The sequence below is a fragment of the Cajanus cajan genome, chromosome 4, assembly GCF_000230855.2.
Source record: "Cajanus cajan strain Asha chromosome 4, NIPB_CcT2T_4, whole genome shotgun sequence".
NCBI classification, from domain to species: Eukaryota; Viridiplantae; Streptophyta; class Magnoliopsida; order Fabales; family Fabaceae; genus Cajanus; species Cajanus cajan.
This window is the reverse complement of record NC_138520.1, coordinates 46,199,823-46,216,707: the sequence shown is the minus strand read 5'-3', so window position 1 is coordinate 46,216,707 and position 16,885 is coordinate 46,199,823. Positions and strand designations below refer to the sequence as shown.

Below are 16,885 nucleotides of genomic sequence, written 5' to 3'. Positions count from 1 at the left end.
TGGGTTCAGGCATTATCCACAAGTATGATTTACTTGTCATCCCTAGTCGAGATTGCTAAACCATGTAAGATATATCGCATGCTTACGAGGGCAAGATTGAGACTTCCAAATCAAGCTATCTCCAAGGTTGGTTCCCAAGCTTTTATACAAGAGACCTTCCCTGACGATATATTTCATATCATACCCTTAAAAAAATATTATTATGCCTATGATGCATGACAAACAAACTTTATGCATTACATTCACATGACCTCATAGTTTCACATACCACGTTTCTCATATCACATTACTCATCATTCATATTCATACATTCATATATAGACATCATAGCATAACTACATCAATGTCACAACACAGAATTATAGCAATGGGATTTAATAGCAGAATAGTAGAGAATTTGCAGGCAGGATGATGCCCAATGTGACGAATCCATGTCTAATGAAAACATCACTTAGATCTCTTTAGAGTGTCCACGCCTAGTGAGAGTCAGCTCCCACTCGACATAAGCGTCATAGAGAACCCTTAAATCTTCCACACCTAATGAGGGTCATACCATGTTTAGTGTGAGAGACCGTAAGAGCAACTTTAGCTCTTGGCCTCAATGACGTCCGACGAGCCCAAGTGGCAATCGATGATGTATTAGGAACAACATGTTGCAGAAAACACAAGATTTGCGAGTCACACTTCAAATCACTAAAACATTCAACTCAATCGGTATAAGCGTTCCATAGCAAGCAATTAATGTGCAATATCATTCAATTTGCACATACAACCAATATTTTTACTTAAAATTACATCAAGTTCCCTTAGAGTTTACCATTGGAACCCACAAAAACCTCAAATCATACAATTACCATCAAAAACACAAAATTAATCACACACTTAACGAATTCATGCTATTAATTATGAGTAAGAAAAATAAGGAGCAAAACAAAAGCATTAGGGGAAACCCTTCATACACAGGCATACAACATACATAGGAATGAGACCAATCCTACTATTCAGCATACAAACCCACACCCTGAGTGAGGTTTCTCGCTCCCCCTTACCTGAAGCGCATAGGTGTAAATAATGGCATAAAAAGGGTTAGATTAAAAAACTTTTATTTTAAAAACCATATAACCTCCCTTGAACCCTTTAATTAAACATATTAAACATGTGTATTATGAAAATTCCTTCCCTTATTTAATAAATATTATAATATCCTTTAATAAAATATCATATATTATATTGTAAAATATATTGAATAATCAAATAAATATTTAATACTCCCTATTAATAAAATAAAGTTATCAAAATTATTAATAAAATATAGGAAAAATGGGTGTTATAGTGTTTGATAGTTTTAACATTTACTTTTTGCTTCATTGCATGTAAAAAATATACTCTTTGTCAAATAAGTTTTAATTATTCTTTGATCTTCTCAATTCTTTGACGGAGTTTAATGATTTTTATTTTAAGGCTTCTATTTAGATGTTTCATAAATTAATTGTTTTAATACAAAAAAAATCCCTTCTATGTTTTCCCTTCATCGAAAAATATATTTCTTCATTTTGAATCCATCTAATAATCATCTAATTATGTAAACAATCAAATAAAAAAAACTGCATGATAAAGCTAATTCTTTTAAACTTTGATAAATCATTTACTTTGATAGTTAAATGGTGTTAATAATTTTTTTTTCTTCTACGTTTTTTCCCTCATCAAAAACTGTATGATAAAGTACATGTTTAATTTGATAGCTAAATATGTTAACTTCAAAATGAGTGATTTTTTGACTAATTACAAGATAGTTAATTAAATTTTAAATGTATCTCTAACAAAATGTAAATCATTTTCATAAGAAGATAAATCATAATATGTCAAATTTAAATTTATCAACAATCTTCGTGAGATTTTAAATTTCATGTTTTTAATTTATCAAATTTTCTAAATTTTTAAATTTTAAATATATTAGTTACAAAACAATCACTATAAATAAATCATTTTCACCATAAAATAATTCATTATAAAAAAATTAAGTCACTAAACTCTAAAGCCCAGACTTTAAAATTTAAAATCCTAAACCCCAAAACCCTATATATAAATCATAAATCCTAAACCCTAAACTTTAATACTCAAATATAAAATATTTTTAACTTTATCAAATATTTTAATAATTATAAGTATATTTTTAAATATATCAATTACAAAAAACACACCAGGATAAATTTTTATATAATGCAACTTCAATTGATCCAATCGTTGAATCATATAACATTACACTCAAGGTCATGCATATCAAATTTCACATGATTTGAATTTTTTTATATATGTTATCCAAAAACTAATATTTACACATATTTTAAATGTCATATTACGCATTAAGATAAAACAATATGATGAAATAAAAAATAGTTTAGGAATCATACGAAATTTGATATACATGATCTTGAATATAATATTACATAATTCAATAATTGGATCGATTAAATTTACATTATACAAAAAGTTAAAAAAAGCTATAAGATTTGGTGTAAGTGTTTAGACTTACATACACCTGGTGTCAATAAATCCCGACTCTCTCTTTCTCTCTTTGTATATATATGTCGGATACAAAAAGACCAGAAGACTGAATGTAAGATTTGGAAATCATATTCACCAAAAACATACAGTACTAGAAAAATTAATATTTGTGACGAATGTTTGTGATGGACAAAATATCGTCACTAATAATGACGAATTTTATGAGGGAATTTTAATTTTTGTGATGGACTACCATTTATTGAAGTTTGTGACAGATTAAATTTTGTCTCTAAAAGATCCGTCATAATTTTTGTTACTGAAGAAAAAAATAAAATTAGTGACGGATTTTGTGACGGGTTAAATTTTGTCTCTAAAAGATTCGTCATTGAATAAAAAAATAAAATTAGTGATGGATTAAATTTTGTCTCTAAAAGATCTGTCATAATTTTTTTCACTAAATAAAAAAATAAAATTAGTGACAGATTTAGTGACGGGTTAAGTTCCTCTATAAATATTCGCTCACAAAAATGCATCATAATACTATAATAAATAAGTCAGTAACAGATTTTGTGACAAAATATTTGTCAACATTTATATTTTGTCACAAGTTCTGTCACAAATAGCTTAAAATTTTTTATGACGAAATTTGTGAAGAATTATTGATACCTCTCAAAATATTAAATTTTATTTATGAAATTTTTATATATAAGAATTATTCAGAATTAAAGAATATGTTAAATATTTTTTTAAATTATGAAAATTTATCCGTCGGAAAATTTATATTTTCGATGGAAAAAATCGTAGGAAAAGTTATATTACTGATGAAATATTTCCAACAAATTTATATTTGTCGAAAATGTAAGAATTTTTTTATGAAAATTGACAATCATATATTAAAAAAGCTCAATAATATTACACTTGGTGTCAATGAATCCTAACTCTCTCTTTCTCTCTTTGTATATATATGTCGGTTACAAAAAGACCAGAAGACTGAATATAAGATTTGGAAATCATATTCACCAAAAACATATATAAATTATTTACAAGAAAATAAAGTCACTAAGATGAAAAAAAAGAGATAATCTTTTGTGGACATATAATATGGTTACAAGAGCATATTACATAGACAAATTCTCTTTCATGCTAGTATTAAAGTCACTACAAAAAAAATGCTAAATAAGGGAGGGTATTTTGTAGAGGTTTTTAAAAACCTCCGTAAATTATTAAAAATTTAAAAATTTATTTTAATGTTGCAAAATGAGTTGAAAAGTGCAATTTTTTTTTACTTAATCTATGGAGGTTTATAACCTCTTCTAATTAAAATTTTTATTTTGCCTCTTAAATCCTTTTTTTCTCTTTAAAATAGAAAAAATTAGAGTAAATTAAATTTTCCCTATCAAATTTCTACCCAAAAAAATATGAAAATCATTCACTTACCTTTCTCTCGTACATTTCCAAAGAGAAACCCCTAAACCTAATTGCTTGAGTTCTCTCTCCCTACAGAAATCTCAAAACCCTTCGTTTATCGTTGCCATTGCTGTCGTGCTTCCTCATCTGTATTACTCTCATTTCCCATCTTTGTTGCTACCGTGCCCCCGTATTTGTTGTGCTCTCATTTCCCATAGTTGTTGTTGTCGTGCTTCCTCGTCGTCGTGCTCTTGTGAGTTATAGTTGCTACCCTACTTCCTTATCTATAGTGCTTCCCCAGTTTTGTAATGACCCGCCCTAGGCCGTCACATCAACAACCAATATGATAACTAGAATAAAATAATATATAATAAAGAAAATAGAGCAAAGACCAGCTACACTAGAGTGTAAATATACAATAACATATAAATTGTTTCCATAATATAAAACATAATTTTATAAAAGAGTCATCCTCAGCAAGGTTATACAGTCATCCAAAAAGATAATATAATTACAACATCATAAAAGTATCAAAATAAGACACCCTAGGTGCTGGTCAAGCTCTAAGTCTAGCCACCACTACTAGAAAAACACTATTCCACGTCACCATATTTATATCGGTTCCCTACAAAACGATGTAAAAAAAATGTGCGGTGGCAGTTTCGTAAATAACTTGAATAAAGAAGAATATTTACATCGGTTATTCTAAACAATGATGTAAATATAAACAATTCTACATATGAGTGATCGATGTAGAAATGAAAATATTGAGCTATTCTACATCAGGTTTTGTGTTGATCGATGTAGAAGGGGTGATTAAATTCTTCCCCGCCCCCGCGACCACTCAGTAGATGCGCGCTCCCTCTCGCACACTCTCGAACCTAAAACGTGCTTCCTCGGCCGCCAAGGTCTACTAGGCGCACTCGCTGCTCGACGACACCACAGTCGCGGTAAAAGCCATCGACAAGTCCAAGACGGTCAACGCCGCCATGGAGCCCCGCATCGTGCACGAGATTCACGCCATGCACCGCCTCCAGCACCACCCTAACATCCTCAAAATCCACAAAGTCCTTGCCACCAAGACCAAGATCTACCTCATCGTGGACTTCGCCGGTGGCGGCGAGCTCTTCTCCAAGCTCTCCCGTCGCGGCCGCCTCCCAGAGTCCCTCGCGCCCCGCTACTTCACTCAGCTCGTCTCCGCGCTCCGCTTCTGCCACCGCCACGGTTATAAGTTGGTGATGAACGCTTTTGACATAATCTCCATGTCCTCGGGGTTGGACTTGCGAGGGCTGTTCGAAACGACGTCGGATAAGGGGAGGCGGGGGGAGAAACGGTTCACTTTCGATAAGAGTGTGGAGACTGTCGAGACGAAGGTGAAGGAGGTTGGCTTGAATTTGGGGTTTAGGGTTGAGGTTGGGAAGAATGGTGTGATTGGGTTGGGATGGGACACTGTCGTCCGATTTTCTTCCTACAATGAAATTCTAGGGGAGGGGTTCTTTGCTGACTTTGCTCAAGTTGCTGATGATGAGAGCCGCCAGTTCTCTTGGTGTGCACAGAGGCTAGCTGAGTTGGGTTTTAAGTAAGCGTAGTTGTCACTTAATTTTGTTGCCAATTCTTGTTAATTATACTGATTTTCTGAATCTCCTTTCCAACCAGATATGGTGATATGCCAGCCCACAATTTGCTATGGAGGGAATGTGAGAAATCATCAGACAATGTTGCTGCATGTTTGGCTGTGATCCCATTAGTCCAGGTAACACCCACCCCTTCAGTCTTCCTTGCAAATAGATGTTACCATTTGGTGAAAAACTGCTCAGTAAATATGATAATGTGGCTGTTTTCTTGAGACTGTTTATCTTTTTCCAGCTTATGTGTATCAATTATAGGATATGTGATAAGTAGAATGACTCGTACTGATCTAGTAATAAAAATCATTTTATGCTTTGAAAGCTGCTAGTTTGGTATTTTGGTTAGGCATCATTGTCTATTCGAATAAATCTTTTTTTATATGTGGGTAGAAATTGATGTAATAGTGCTGATGATTTATGGGTTTCTGAAAAATTTGTCTGGATTTTGGAGTACTTTCATGAATATTACCAGAGGATTCCTTTTTATACAACCTAATTAATTAGGGGCTCATTCATTAACTTCTTTGTTAAAGTTATAATGGTTGGCATCAGTCCAAAACCAGGTTTTACATCAATATACTTGCCCATTGACGTATATTTTTCACTAGCTATTGCCTCTTGCAGAAGGGGAACAAGTTTTTTAGAAAATGCCTGGAAATGCTTCCCCTCATTAACCACATGCTACAGAGATACATAAGCTTTGAATCATGTGAGATGTTCTAAACATATAAATTTATTTCACTTGTAGGAGGCTAGAGGACTTGATGTTGGGCCACGCCTGGTGAAAAAATTAGTTGGCTTTGGAGATAATAGGACATCTAAGATTGTGGCTAGAATTGCTTGCTACTAAACTATTAGTTGAAGATTGTCGGAATCGGGGGATTGCATTTCGCCTGGGGGTATGCCTCTATTCTCAGACTACTTTGTATATTTGGTCTTTGTTACTCGTGCTTGTTTATTGTCTTTCTTTCTTGTAACATTTAGATATTATAGATTATTGGTGATTTTCTAAATGATGTTATATGCTACATAGAGTGGTCTGGTGGGCTTGAATGCTGATAATTTCAATGCCTATGTTTGGGTTGGAAATGCTTCATTCTTACAGGGTTTTCTCCACCTTGACCATCTATGTACCTTGCGTGATATGTCTGTTCATTCTCAAAATTCTTATATCTTTGGATTTTATGATTAAAAATAAGGAATTTAGTTATCAAGAAATCCTTCTGCTATATTTAGACAACGACTCTTGTAGTGTGATTTTTTTTACTCACTCTAATAATTTTAGATATTCCTTATTCACAAGATAATTAAGTAATCCAAAACTCCTAAACTCGTGTCTTTTGTCTAGATGGTAGTACTTGATTGGATTTGTATGAATGATCTATTGCAAGTTTGTAACCTTACATTGATCTTTCTCTTGATGTGTGTATTATGTGCTTCCCTAGTTCAGAAACAACTCAATACTTGTTTTTGTGCCGTAAGGCAGTCTCTTCTTTATGAAATAGTTTGTTTGAGGTGCTTGGTGAGCAGTAGGTGTGCCCATTCACTTGGGAACAATTTCTGCTGTCTAGGTTTGAAGGTTTTCCCAAAAGAAAGAAAAATGCATGTGACAATGTACATTCTATGCATATCTTTGGTGCCTGAGGTTGGAGATTCAAGGGTATATTGTTTCACCTCAATTTATTATTTGGCTAGCATGGTGTATATGGCCTCGTTGGTGTGCACTTCATATAAATACTTATTTGATATTTTTTTCTTCTTTTGTCGTATTATGAATACTCATTATACATATGTTTTCTCTTTCTTTTCAATTCTTTCTACCCCATTTTCTTTCTATCTTAGTCTTCATTTTTTTATCTCATCATCCATCACATCTATCCCTTTCTCTCCTTACATTTTCTCTTTTCTTCTTATCTCTTTTATTTCACCTCAATGCACAGGCTGTTCTACGTGACATTCTTAACAAGTTTTTGTCGGATGATGTCCATATAAGATCTAATGGGAGAGTTCGAGGTAATATTGAATGTGCAGCACCTCAGTTATTTTTGTCATGGAACTGTCTTGGGCATAGAACAAAACTGGAAATTCTTCTTGTATTTTTCTAGGACTAGTAGAAGTAACTCATGATAAACTTGAAAAAATAGTGTATAGTTGTCTGCAACAATTTATATTTATCGATTAAATTACATTTATAGCCCGTTTATAATATTATCAGAAAAGAAAAGAAGAAAATAAGCTTCTTTTTTTTAAACTATTGGGCCAAAAAGTATAGATAGAAAATGACCTAACAGTTCTCTTTATTAGTAGTGATGAATTTTCAAGTCTTGTTGTGCCTTACAATGTACCTTCTTTCACAGTTGCTGTGACACAACTTCTTTGGAGACCCAGAGGTTTATTGGTAGATCAGTTTGATTCCAAGGAAGATCTCATCAATGCAGTTTTTACTTCTTCCTTTATTCCAGGGTGATTTGTTAGTATACTATATTTCCTTGGTTGCATGTGATTTTTTTACTCGTTATAAATTATTAAGTAAATTTAGAACTTACTTATACCCACTCCAGATATCTTGCACCAAGGCCAGCAACGATGTTTCGAAATCGACTAGGCATTGATGGGGGTTTGACATTGTTTATGCCACCGACCTCTGCTGCACAAACGGTATTTTTGCTATATACAAATTGTATTATTGATTCAATCGATTGATTATTTGTTGAAACCTCCATTTAAGTGCACTTTGAGGTTTATGAAAAATGTTGCTTTACTTGTACTTTCTATTAATTTTTGCTAAAATGTACAATCTATTAATTTACTTATATGAAATACTATTTATCTAAGGGATTTCTTTCCTTGGAAGACCTTTTTTAATTTCCAGTGAAATTATCTATCCAGGCCAAATTCAGTAATATATTAAATTGTAATATATGATTACTTTATTTATTGACATTTAAAAATATTTATATTTAAAAATTTATTACACTTTAATTTAAAGATAAAGATATAGTGATAAAACGAGAGTAATGCATAAAACACCTCTTTACCACCACACCAGTAAGAAGAAAGAGATTTTGTGGGTGTCACTCATTATTTTATAGTTTTTGATGAATTTTAATAGTTAACAATACTGCCAAGCACTATTGAAATTCTTGAAAATTGGTCGTGCTCTAGAAGTAATCAGAAATAATCCAAAAATAAGCATAATTTTTTTTTAAAAAATGCAATCTACATCGGTTATCAAGAAAATCGATGTAAAAATGTATACATTTTCTACGTCGCTCTATTCTACATCGGTTTTAGAACCGATGTAGATGCCTTTAGAGAACCGATGTAGAATATGCATCTTGTAGTAGTGCACTTCTCAAAGCAGCTACCCAAAAGACTCCTTGCCATTCCAAAGCCTCACACCTGATCTGCTCCCCCACATAGTGAGATCATCACAGTCCACATCATGGAAATATAAGGGTTAACACATAAAACCAACCATAGTACAATAAAATGAAATATCATTAAACTAGATATTCATCAACAGTATGTATCCATACCAAGGGAATGACAACATTATAACAAGTCATTTCCATGCCAAATATAAACCAATCCAATTTCCAATGTATACACATCCATGCCTGTCGCCACCCGCCGAAACGGACCTTGGCAATCGCGACGATGGTTGGACTCTTTTTAAAGTTTTGAAAAGTGGTGGATTGATAGAACGACTTATTCTCAAACTGAGACCTTGTCGAGCTACCAATTTTATTAAATGATTCACCAATTCATATTAATCCCAAGCGGGACCCTCTATGGATTAGTGGTTTTCGCAAAAATTAGGGTTCTTGGAGTCGCCACCAATATTTTACTCAAAACATTGGAAAAAGATTTAAGGCAATTGATTTTATAAATCAACTTTGGCCATTACAACCAGAGTTGGGTAAGGGAGTCGGTTACGTGTGGGGAAGGTGTTAGCACCCCCACAGCGCCCCATTAGGGTTCCCTATGACGGATTATTTATTATATAATAGCGCAAAATTACTAAATTACCCCTATTTATTATAAGCGATTGTAAATTAAATATCTACATGATGATAAATTTAAATATGCAACAATCAGAAAGCGGTAAAAGAAGGGATTTTTAGAAAAGAAACCTCTTGAAGCGTGCTTTTTATATATCAATGAAGTCTAGGAGGCTTTTTGGCACTCCCTCCCTCTACAAGCTCGCTCGCTCCTTCCTAAAAATAATTTTTGACTATGGAAATCCAAAAGATTTCCCTTCGACTAAGTTCGAATCTCCAAGCTAAATGCTCGGAATTCCAGAACTTCGTCGGATCGACTCCCAGAGAGATTTCTAGGGCAGAACACTGCTCAAAAACCCCAGAATACTCAAGGAGGGAGTCAAAACTGTGTGGAAAAGTGTGGAATGACGTCCAAATGACGTCCTATTTATAGGGATGAGGCGCAGTACGGCCCCTGGGTTCAATACGGCCCGTATTGAGTTTTTGTACTTCAATACGGCCGTATTGAATTCAATACGGCCGTATTGAATTCAGTACGGCCGTATTGAAATACAGAAACTTCAATACGGCCGTATTGGTTTCAGTACGGCCGTATTGTAGTACAAAATGTGCAGTACGGCCGTACTGAACTCCAAGGAGGCCGTATTGAGCTCCAAACCTCCCACTTTCTTATTTTTGGCTACTCTAAGACCTCTAAACCTACAGATAGTCATCCTATGGTCTTCTAGGAGTCCTTCTGGATGACTTTCCTTTGATCTTTGAGAGTCTTCGAGTCTTATTTCTGACCCGGACAATTTTAGGGGTCTACAATGCCAATGCATACATATTCTATGATAATAAAGAATCCATAGCCAATGTATACAATCTATACCAAATGCATACATATTCCACATTAAAACCAAAGTCACACCATTGTATAATCCCATGAAGTAGCCAACACATCCAAACCAAATGTTGACCTCAACACATCCAAACCAAATGTTGACCTCAACACATCCAAACCAAATGTTGACCTCAACACATCCAAACCAAGTGTTGAATTTGTGAACATGTCACCCGCCCATGTCACACACCTAACCTCTCATGGAAAATATACAGTTGGGTTACGTCGTCATGTAACCCTGGTGATCGTGGCCACTTCATCCATTGGTATTACTCGGCTTTACCCTCATACCGGTAGCAAATAGAATACTTAGAAGAGTAATTCAGAATCCACCTAACATCTGAAGTGGTTTATTATATAATCTTTGGAAAATTTCCATATTGGAATCCTCACCATGGGACTCCCAAATTCCATATTTTCCCAAAGATTATATCCTGATCTCACCAAGAGATCTCCCAATCCATACCATATCCTTACTCCTCTAAGTCCTATTAGCTTAACAAACCAAACACACATAGCATATTACATAATTACATAGAAACGTTTCCATAATCATGCCAACTTAACTAAATCACTCCTTGTGAAATGGCAACCTTCACATAAAACAGTATATCAGCAGTTATACTACTCCTATCATGCTCATACTTATCTCATATTAAATATAAGAAGATTTCCTACAACTCTTATGAAGATATCAAGTCCTAATTCCATCATCTACTTTGTTAAAAATTATAAAAACCGTAACAGCTATAACCAATGCTGGCAGCTTGACCCCTGTTCACTAAAACAGTCATATCTGAAGTTTTAGACCTCCTTTTTGGGTGATTCCAACGCCATTGGAAAGATAACATCCAAGGCTACAACTTTCATGAAGACTTAAAGACCAAGATACTCACACCTGGCGCACTCATATCCCGCCCGGCGCAAAACTTAAACAGAGACCTACAGAGGTCTCAGCGCCCGGCGCAATTATCCTACGCCTGGTGTAATTACAGATAGAGACTCCCAATGAGTCTCCATGCCCAGCGTGCTCAGATCATGCTCGGCACAATATCAGTAACAAAAACACAAGGACCACGTATGATAGTGCGCCCGAAATGGTTCTCCCCACGCCCGGCGTGATTCACCCAGGGATTCCCATTTCAAATTGCACCCAGCGTGACTAGCCTTGCGCCTGGCATGATTCGGCAATGGTGGTCCCTGATAAATTCACTCCCGGCACCAAGAACTGCGCCTGACTCATGACAACCATAAACCCCCGAAAACCTCGAAAATTCCTTCCAATCATGAATCCAATCCAAATTACATGAGTTCAAACCATTATAAAGCATAAACAATATCCAAAAACAACATTTTAAGAAATAGAATCAAGTATTAACCATTAATCTATGGAAATCATAGGGAAACCCTACCAAAACCCTTTCCACTCAATCCAGCCTCAATCATGCCTAAAACATGGAATCAATTTGATATTTCAAACCCAAATATACTAGATTAAGCCTTATAAGTACTACCCTTACCTCAGAAACTTCATAAATGCAAGATTCTTTTAGATCCTCAAATCCCAACTCAAACTTTAATCCCCCTTTTCAAGGTTTTAAAGGCTAAATCTCTTGAAACTCTAGTTGTGAAGATTGATCCTAACTTGATAAGCTTTCCAAATGTGTACTCAGCTTCCCTCCAGACCAGAGCCTCTCTCTCTACTTCCTTTCTCTAGAAACAGTCTCTGTTTAACAAATGAGACCCTCCGGTCCTAAGTCCCTATATATAGCCATTTTCCAAAATTTCCAAATTTCACCCTTAGCACCTATTCACCTCAAACATTCTATTCCTTGAAGTATTTCAACTCCCTAAGCTCTAAAACAACCTCAAATTCACTCAAAAAGACCAGATTTATCTTATGTTCCTATCCTTTAATCTCCTATACCCATCTTATTCCTTTCCATGCAATACTCACAACTCACCACCATTTGAAATGCAACATGTATCAACACACAAACAAACATCACTTTCATATACATATGCTTGGAATAATGAGTTGCAAGCCATAATACTTCACTTAACTAAGATAAGAAGGAAGGTGATCAATCTTCTTCCCTCTTAGTACCAATTCAGTATAATGGTATACAATGCATCATTCACCACATTTATGATACACATGACTATATAAACCTCTCATCTCATACTACAAAATCACTACTATGTCCAAAAAACTAATCAAAACCACATAATTATACAACATACACAAAGATAAGTACATTTCAAATCCACACTTCCAAATCCAATCCAAATCCAAATAAACAACATACACATATATACATACATATATATAATATAAAGTATATCTATCAAGTAGCTCGCTATTTCTATGGCGTTACAAGTTTCAGGGGCTCAATCCAAAACTGAAAAATTTTCTGTAACCCTTATTCTCACTACTTGATCCTTGTCCCCCTTACAGGTGAAACTACAGTGGCTATAACAGAACAAAGACGTGTTCGTGCTTATTGCTTTGGTTAGTATTTCTGCCAAAGCGTCTTGGTTCTTGAAGCATTTTTGGTAAAAATGTTCTTGAATTTGGTTTCGCATACTGAATGGATTGATGTGAGTTTTTCAATAGGAACAGTGGTGCCAATTTTTGGAAGTCCCCTTGTGCATGTTAGTGTTTGGAAAAGTTAAGTGAGAAGACTTCTATGAAAAATTATGTACTTAGGTTAATTTTAGTTTAAATATGAAGTTGAAATTGTTTTGCCTTCTATTTTATTGTCTGACGAGCACTAGTTGAAAAGTTAATATCAAATATTTTTTTTTATCTCAAATATTTTTTTTATCTTAAACATATTGATGCATATATGTTTCCTAATCGAGCATGCTAGAGCAAGTGTGCGACAATAGTATGCTCTTAGACATGGATTTCCTTTTGCTATTTTCTGTCCACATTTCCTCCATTGGCATCCATCATGCATCTGTTTGAAATGCATAACTTGTTATTTCACAAGCAAAAAAACTACAAAAGCAATTGAGCTTTTAGACTACAATTTTTACATAAACTAAGAAAACACTAGAATGATGGTGATATGATACATTAGTAAAAGGTAAAGTGTATTAACAGTGTTTAGATGAAGAAAGAATTATAGTAATCTCAATAAAATGATGTATTATGATTCAAATTTTGATTAAGAGAGACACTTGCATATAATTTCTCATCTTCTTCTAAGAAAGATTGTCTTCTACAAGAGATTAATTTACTCAGAGAATTCGTTCCCTAGGCTAATCTAACTCCATATTCTCACATAAAAACTATGTGAAACTCACGCCAAGTAGAAATACATATATAATATGGTTGCTTTGGTTTATTCATTTTTCTAACTTTAAAACTTTGCTTCAAATTTTGTTCATGTGGAATTATTTTCCTTAACTATAGCCTCAAAATTTTACATTGATGTTATGTGTCCGCGTGCAACCATTTTGCCAAAGATGCATGATGCATATAAATCATGATTATACATATGAGAAGACGTGTATATTAGTTAGCTAATTAATAACAATTAATTATATAAACTCTGATTTCAAATGATTCCCTTTTAAGTTCGTATAAAAAGAAAGTTTATGCACATGTGCTGCTGGTAATTATATAATGTTATTGCTCTGATGGAGGAGGCCCATGGTCCAAGGGCCCAACTACTAGGGCTATGGCAAAGAGGATCCAAGAGGAGTGGGCCCAAGCTCAAGGAAAGCCAATTGCATTGTTTAGTTGGGCTTTGACTCAAGCCCAAGTAGAGTAGGAGTAGTGTAGGGTTGGGCCTTAAGGCCTTGTATTTCTGGCCATTTAGATTAGGTTTTTCATTTAATGGTCATTTGAATTTAGGGTTTATTTAGGGTTGCATGTGTATTTGCATTAGAATGTAATTAGCCTTACATTTGGAATGCATTTCGGCCATGTGCAACACATGCACATGGTGTGACCGAAATGCAACTCAAATGGAAGCTAAATCACATTCCAAATGAGGTGCACATGGTGTGGTTCCGGGTTTGGCTCCAAAATTTGAATTTTGAATTCAAATTTTGGGCGCCTAAGGTTAAGTAAACCATACCATGGTTTCACTTAACCTTAGGCTAACCCATGGTTCCTTTAACCTAATTATTCCCAATATATTCAAAGTGACCGAGACTTGTACTCACTTTTGGATATATGCATGAGAATTCTCACATTAGAACTCTCTCCCTCCGAAAGTCATTCTATCCTAACTCTACCCTCCTTGAGCTCCTCTCTTTGTAGACCTAGGATACTTCTTCTTCTTCCGGACTTAGCTTGAGCAAGCATAAGTCACATTGGTGCTTCTAGGAGTCTTCTTCCTTGACATCTCTCCAAGGAATCTGAGAATCATTGAAGGTGTTCTTGAGGATTCACAAGTGGAACCTCATCATGCTCTATCCCATATATAGATGTCATCAATAACTGTTATAATAATATCATGTGAAAATATTCTTTTCAATAACTATGCTATATTCCAATAAATTATGAAAGCTTTTGCACATTAGAATCTGCATAATAAGATTTGATTCCTCTTATTATTTAGGCAATTAGTACAACGTGGCAACATAGCATCAGGTTCTTAGATAAAAAGATAGATACATTGTTATAATGTTAATTTTGTTTTTGATTTCTCAGCTTTTAGATACACAGTAAAGATCAATTATCTTTATTTATCATCCTCATTGACTTATATTGTTGCATTTTCTAGACAGGGTATTAAACTTGCTCTGTTTTGTTATCAAAGATCAATGCTTAGTTATATTTATTTTAAATTATTTGGTTCTAATTATATCTTTGGTTTTTGGCAGTTCTGTTGCATTGATAGACTTATATTGTTGCATTTCTGGTACACTGTTGGTTCCATTGGTTGTTATTCTAAATACCTGGTATATTGTTGCATTTAGAGGTAATTTTTTATTGGTTCCATTAGTTTTTATAGTATGTGTGGTATCTTTATGCCAAAACTAGCAATACACATATTTTAGTATTTGGCTACATGGTTTGTAGCATGATTTCTGTTGCAATTTTTGCTATAGGTGGCTGTTTTGTTGGTTCATACTCTTTGGTTGCATGGTTTACAACATGATTTCTACTGTAGTTTCTGGTTAAAATGGTTGTTTTGTTGGTTCATGGTCTTTAGTTGCATGGTTTGTAGCATGATATCTACTCAATTTCTAGTTTGGGTAGTTATGTTGTTGTTTCATAATCTTTGGTTGCATGGTTTGCAACATGATTTCTACTACAATTTTTGGTTTGGCTAGATGTTTTGTTAGTTTAGTTCTAGTTTTGTTTTTCTAGGGCTTGAGTGGACTGGGTTAGGAACTAGTTGGCTGCTATACATCTTTAGTTTGGTGTTGCTATTATGGTTTTGGCTTGATGGAGTTGTTGATTCATAGTTCTAGTTTTGATTGTGGGTGGGTTATGTTGTTGGTTGCATTAATTAGCTGGTTTGTTTTGGTCCCTGATTGATCTGGTCATAGGTGTTTAGAATTGTCATTATGATTTAATATATGTGATATATATTTTTCTTAACTAAGTTATTTTGCTTTTATTATTTCAGCCAAACGATGCTTCAATTGTTCCTAATACACCTTTGGATGCAAGAGGATCATCTGGTGCTAGCAACCCTTAAATTGCTTATAATGTATTTTGGATTTAGAGTTTAGTATAAGGCTAATTTGAAAATGTTATGGATTTTATGTTGTACTTGGATTTATAATAGAAGTTTGAATTGTAAATCTTTGAACTATATATTGGTATTTTGGCTATTAGCAATGGAATTTCTTCATCCATTTTATGTGTATTTTTTTATTAAGTTTCTTATAAATATCACAAGTGAAAATGAGAAATTGTAATACATGTAGATTATGCAATTAAAAGGAGTATAAAAACTATTATACACAGGAAAATAGGGAGGATTAGAAACTCCACAAAAATATATTGATTAATGATTATTGTAGTTAATTTACTTTAAAACCTCCATTAAAAAACCTCTGTAGTTAGCAAAGCTTTGAAACCTCCTTTAAAAAACCTCCACTGTTAGTGTAGGTTTAAAACCTCCTTAACAAAACCGCACTAAATGCTCACAGTACCAGAGGTTTCTAAAAAACACTGCTAATTGCTTGCAGCGAATGTAACTGCGGAGGTTTTTGGAAACCTCTGCAATTTATTTTGCAAAGGGTAAAAACCTCCACTAAACGTTAAAAATAACCTCCACTATTTAGCTCATTTATTGTAGTGAGTGGTGGTGTTTTAATGATTTCAAAAGTTAGTTATTTCATGTTGCTTAGACTAAGAAAACCACATTTTTAACTATTCACACTTGTTAAAATATGGGGTATTTTAGTCACATGTTACCAATTTTATCTGGCGTAAATTTTAACTGAAAAAAAGTAAAGTATAATTGCTGCAAAAAGATTTGCAA

The 16,885-nt window shown here is 34.0% G+C and overlaps 1 protein-coding gene across 14 annotated transcripts; it reads left to right on the top strand.

Moving 5' to 3' along the window:
- The first annotated feature begins 4,656 nt into the window (after positions 1-4,656).
- On the top strand, positions 4,657-16,253 carry LOC114915371 (uncharacterized). Of its 14 annotated transcripts, none has more exons than XM_083072498.1 (10): positions 4,661-5,491; positions 5,569-5,665; positions 6,289-6,439; positions 7,112-7,200; positions 7,481-7,553; positions 7,898-8,003; positions 8,102-8,198; positions 12,886-12,939; positions 15,270-15,367; positions 16,022-16,253. In XM_083072498.1, exons 1-3 carry the CDS (start codon positions 4,902-4,904, stop codon positions 6,388-6,390), a joined length of 789 nt encoding a protein of 262 aa, XP_082928624.1. In that variant the 5' UTR covers positions 4,661-4,901; the 3' UTR covers positions 6,391-6,439; positions 7,112-7,200; positions 7,481-7,553; positions 7,898-8,003; positions 8,102-8,198; positions 12,886-12,939; positions 15,270-15,367; positions 16,022-16,253. The 14 variants fall into 14 exon arrangements, with proteins under 14 accessions (XP_082928626.1, XP_082928624.1, XP_082928621.1 ...); XM_083072495.1 differs by lacking the exon at positions 7,112-7,200 and adding an exon at positions 13,045-13,098 and having other exon boundaries at positions 4,662-5,491; XM_083072500.1 differs by lacking the exon at positions 7,112-7,200 and having other exon boundaries at positions 4,657-5,479.
- Positions 16,254-16,885: the final 632 nt, after the last annotated feature.